This window comes from Ailuropoda melanoleuca, chromosome 8, assembly GCF_002007445.2.
Source record: "Ailuropoda melanoleuca isolate Jingjing chromosome 8, ASM200744v2, whole genome shotgun sequence".
In the NCBI taxonomy this organism is placed as follows: domain Eukaryota; kingdom Metazoa; phylum Chordata; class Mammalia; order Carnivora; family Ursidae; genus Ailuropoda; species Ailuropoda melanoleuca.
The window spans coordinates 94652546-94656684 of record NC_048225.1 but is presented as its reverse complement, the minus strand read 5'-3'; the positions used below and the strand labels follow the sequence as shown (position 1 = coordinate 94656684).

Here is a 4139-nt window from a genome sequence, read left to right as displayed (position 1 = left end):
CCCCCCTTCCCCCTCCTTCCCCCTCCTTCCCCCTCCTTCATCTGGCGCTGGCGGCGCTGGCCCCGAGCCCAGGGAGCCCGGAAGGCGGGTCTCGGAGGAAAGATATAAGCGGCCCCGGGGCACCGCCAAGGTGCCAGCTGCGGAGTCTCCACCTGGAAGAGCCGCGGCTGCCGAGCAGGAGGAGAACGCAGAGGCCGGCCGGACCCCCGCACGCGCTGACCGCCGCCGCGCCGCCGCCCCCGGCTCGCGTTGCCTCCTACTAGCCCTGCGCCTCCGAGGTGAGCCTGGCCGCGGAGAGCGCGGCGGGGCGGGGGGGAGCGCGGCGGGGCGGGGTCCCCCCCCACCTTCCTGCGGGACAGCCGAACGAGGGGCGCTCGGGCAGGCTGGAGCCATCCTTCCGCGGCTGAACGGTCCCCTTTCCTGCACCGCCCCTCCCGCAGGTCACCCCCGGCCCCGAGATGGACACGGTGCAGGAGCTGATCCCGCTGGCCAAGGAGCTGATGGCCCAGAGGCCCAGTCGGAAGCTGGTGAAGCTGTACGTGCTGGGCAGCGTGCTGGCCTTCCTCGGCATGGTCATCGGCCTGGTGGAGACTGTGTGCAGCCCCTTCACGGCCGCCAGCCGCCTGCGGGACAAGGAGGCCGCGGTGGCCGAGCTGCAGGCCGCCCTAGAGCGGAAGGCCCTCTCGACCCAGACCCTGGCAGAGAAAAGCAAGCAGCAGGAGGCCATCCCCTGCAGCCGGGCCCTCGCCAACCGGCAGCACGCCTCCTAGGACCCCTGGGAGCCCGCAGAGGGAGAGGGGAGAGAGCCTGGGTGTGAGAAAGAGAGCGTGTAGGGTCGGGCTCAAGTGGGAGAGAGCAGGAGTCCTGTGCTGTTTGGACTTAGATCTGAGAAGCCAGTGACTTCTAGAACGGAACTACCACAGGGCTCCACCAAAAGGAGTTTGGGATTAAGTGTTGCTGCCGTGCAGCATTGCAGGATGACATGTCCTAAATTAGGTATCTTTGAGCGATCTGAGTGCATGTATTTTACACTAGGGTGGAAGGCAGGAATGCTTTTTATATTATTATTATTGTTATTACAATGACCACAATTTTGCATTTTGAAATAAAACGCGTTTTGTACTATATCTCAGTATCTGATTCCAGAGGGGCGTGTTTTCTTGGGGTGGACAGCAGAGAGGGTGAACATGCTGGCAAAGGGGGTCTTAGCTGAGCACTGTGGGGAGAGCAGCTGCCTGACCCTCGGGCAGCATTTGCTTCACTGTTAGGGACTCTGATGTTCACATTACATGCCTGTAATATGCTGGGGACTCGTTTTTGTTTCATGTTACGGGTGGCAGAAGAGAAAGTTTTATTAAGTCCCACCAGGCTTAGCATTTTAAGATGAGAAGACAAATCAACGCCTGAGCTATAATACACTAATAGCAAATACTGATTAATTCTAAGGCAAAAAACATTTGCCATCTCACACCTGACCAGAGGCTCCATGGCTGACACCTCTTTCTTCCTTACTGTATTTTAACAAGTGAGCGAGACAGGAAAGAAAACAAAACTAGCTAGCTAGTAGGAAGGCAGAAAGCAAGCTCCCAAGAATGCCGAATTGGGTCTCTAGNTCTCTCTCTCTCTGTCAAATCAATAAATAAAATCTTTAAAAAAAATAAAAAATAAATAAATGTTAGGATAGACTCAAGGGTAGGGTGACCAACTATCCCAGTTAGCCCAGAGCTGTCCCAGTTTCAGCCCTGTGAGTCCTGCACTCGGGGAAGCCCCTCAGCCCTAGACACACTGAAATGGCTGATCGCCCTACAGCTGGTCTGGCCCGCATGATGCAACATAAGGCTTTCCGTCTCTAAAGTGACATCAGCACTGTTGAGGCACATGCTTAGTTTCCCAAGCCTTACCTAACCCTCTACCCTAGAAGTTGGGTTCTCTTTCCCCACCTAGACAGAGGAATTATCCAGAAATTCCTAAACATAAGTTGATCCTGGATTCCTCAGCCTTCTACTCCTACCATCTCCTACTCAGCTACCACCTAAACCGAAACACCAAACGCACTGGCACCGATTCATACCACCTGCTGCTGTCTGCCCAGCCCTGGCCAGCAAGCTGGCGGGGTCTGGCGGTCAAAGTCAGATTATTAAAGAGGGAAAGAGGGAAACTCATCCAGGTAATAATGTGCTCTACCACAGTAAATCACAAAAAAGGGGAACCCCAGATAAACTGCAGTCTGTTGACTGTCGAAGACATGTGGTTTCCCTCTTTCAGTTACAGAAATACCGGAAATGATTACGATGGAGTCGATTTCCGGTCAATTTTGGAGTTTTGCGACCAAAGCTGGGCTGACTCACCTTCAGAAAAGGAACCAGGTGAAAGCCCCAATAGTAAGGTATACATCATACACTCTTCCAGAAGCCACAGTGTTTGGCACACTCACAAATCCTGAGAAGACTCGCGTATCATTTCTGCCAGGTAATTAGGGACTTCTCCAATTTTTAAGGAAGATTCAAAGAAAATGCCAAGACTGGGGCACCTGGGTGGCTCAGTCCGTTAAGTGTCTGCTTTCAGTTCAGGTCATGATCCCAGGGTCCTGGGATCAAACCCCCCATCAGGCTCCCTGCTCAGTGGGGAGTCTGCTGTCCCTTTCCCACTGCCCCTCTCCCCTTCTTATACGTCCTCTCTCTCTGTCAAATAAATAAATAAAATCTTTTAAAAGAAAGAACGAAGAAAAGAAAAAGAAAAAAAGAAAAAGAAAAAGGACAGACTGACCCAAGATCAGTATTAATCTCAACTTCGTCCCTTGTTGCAGAAATTTCCTGTCTGACAACATTAAAAAAACAATAAGCAGGGTTCACCATCCCCTAGGAATAACCCCCATTTGGTTGGCCCCGTGTCACCTTGACTGCTTTGGTGCAGACTAAAAGGCAGAATTTTACAAAAGCTGCTTAACTAACCTTGCCCAATCCACATGCACACACAAATCTTACTACCTTAAATGCTAATAGCCAAGGCAAAGGGTAGTTGTTACGGTTGTCTTTTTTAATTGAATTGTCTGGGAAATTGCCTCCGCAGGCGCCCCCCCCCCCAAAGGACTCAAACATTTAGTCTTTGAAACAGCCCCTGTCCCTGTTTCTCCCCACAGGAGGCTGTTGCAAGATTGCATCACTGACCTTTACAATTTTCTGGCCAGTCTGATTTCCCCCTTCTCCCTCTTGACTGCTGGCAGCCCTTTGGCCCGCTTGCCTCTGTTTTGCCCTATTGCTAGCTAACTCCGGTGAATGGATAACCAAAGCTAAATCATTACACCCTCTACCCGAGGGTGATGATGTTTAATCCAAGCCAAAATGTATCTTTCTCTCCTCTCCTCCCTTGCGTTCAAGATGCTTTTTTTTTTTAAGTCTTACTTAAGTAATCTCTGCACCTAAGATGGGGCTTGAACTGAGGACCACAGATCAAGAGCCACATGCTCTTCCAACTGAGCCAGCCAGGCGCCCCCCAAGAGTTCTCTCTTTAGCTCTTACCCAAACCCTCTACTCTCACCCTTCTGCCCGTTTCTATAAGCTGAGCTGGCACAGTGGTGTTGCAACCCCAGACCCAGGGAAGTGGCAAGTAGTTACTGAGAGCATGAACTATTTGCATTCCACACCAGCAGAAATTTATCCACAATCCCCTTCCATCTTCTCTGCCCCCTAGCCCCAAGTAGGAATGGGGATAATTTGGATTTAATGATACACAGAAGTACATATACAAACAGGGGCAAGCGCAGAGAGGCATCACACACACACACCTGCGTAAAGGGCACCCTCAGTTAAGTAACTATCTGTCAAGTGACCCTAGGGGTGCAAGCACCTGTGAATAGAACCAGTCAGGCCGGAAAGAAACACAAGCACAGACAGAGCCTGGAGACCTGGTTCTGCTCCTTACCAGGATCTCTCCCCCTTGCCTTCTCCCCTCCGAACCCCACACCTGTGGGAAGACAACAACCCTTAATAAAAACACCGCCCCGCGATGTCCTCTTTAGGGGTCCCTTACGGGCCACTCCAGGCAAGGAAAGCTGTGCCACCACCCACACCACTAAGGAAGAGTCACGTGGGAAATGCACGCGATACCTCCCAGGGCTCCAGGTCCTCACTGGCGTGCGC

General features: G+C 52.2%; 2 protein-coding genes across 11 annotated transcripts in view; one reads left to right on the top strand and one right to left on the bottom strand.

Annotated features, from left to right (window-relative positions):
* The window catches only part of LAMB3 (laminin subunit beta 3), a 141771-nt gene that overhangs the window by 60542 nt on the left and 77090 nt on the right, over window positions 1–4139 (bottom strand). Inside the window, exon 1 of one of the 10 annotated variants that reach the window (XM_034666915.1) lies at window positions 153–285. The exons of the other annotated variants lie outside the window; for them this stretch is intronic. The gene's annotated coding sequence lies outside the window, so the exon portion shown is untranslated. Of the gene's footprint in view, window positions 1–152; window positions 286–4139 lie in introns of those variants that run through there. 10 annotated transcript variants of the gene reach the window in all.
* On the top strand, window positions 137–1127 carry G0S2 (G0/G1 switch 2). The gene is made up of 2 exons (XM_034666928.1): window positions 137–278; window positions 441–1127. Exon 2 carries the CDS (start codon window positions 459–461, stop codon window positions 768–770), a length of 312 nt encoding a protein of 103 aa, XP_034522819.1. The 5' UTR covers window positions 137–278; window positions 441–458; the 3' UTR covers window positions 771–1127.

Coding starts and splice junctions, on each gene's coding strand:
- G0S2 (XM_034666928.1), top strand. CDS start 459: ATGGACACGGTGCAGGAGCTGATCCCGCTGGCCAAGGAGCTGATGGCC.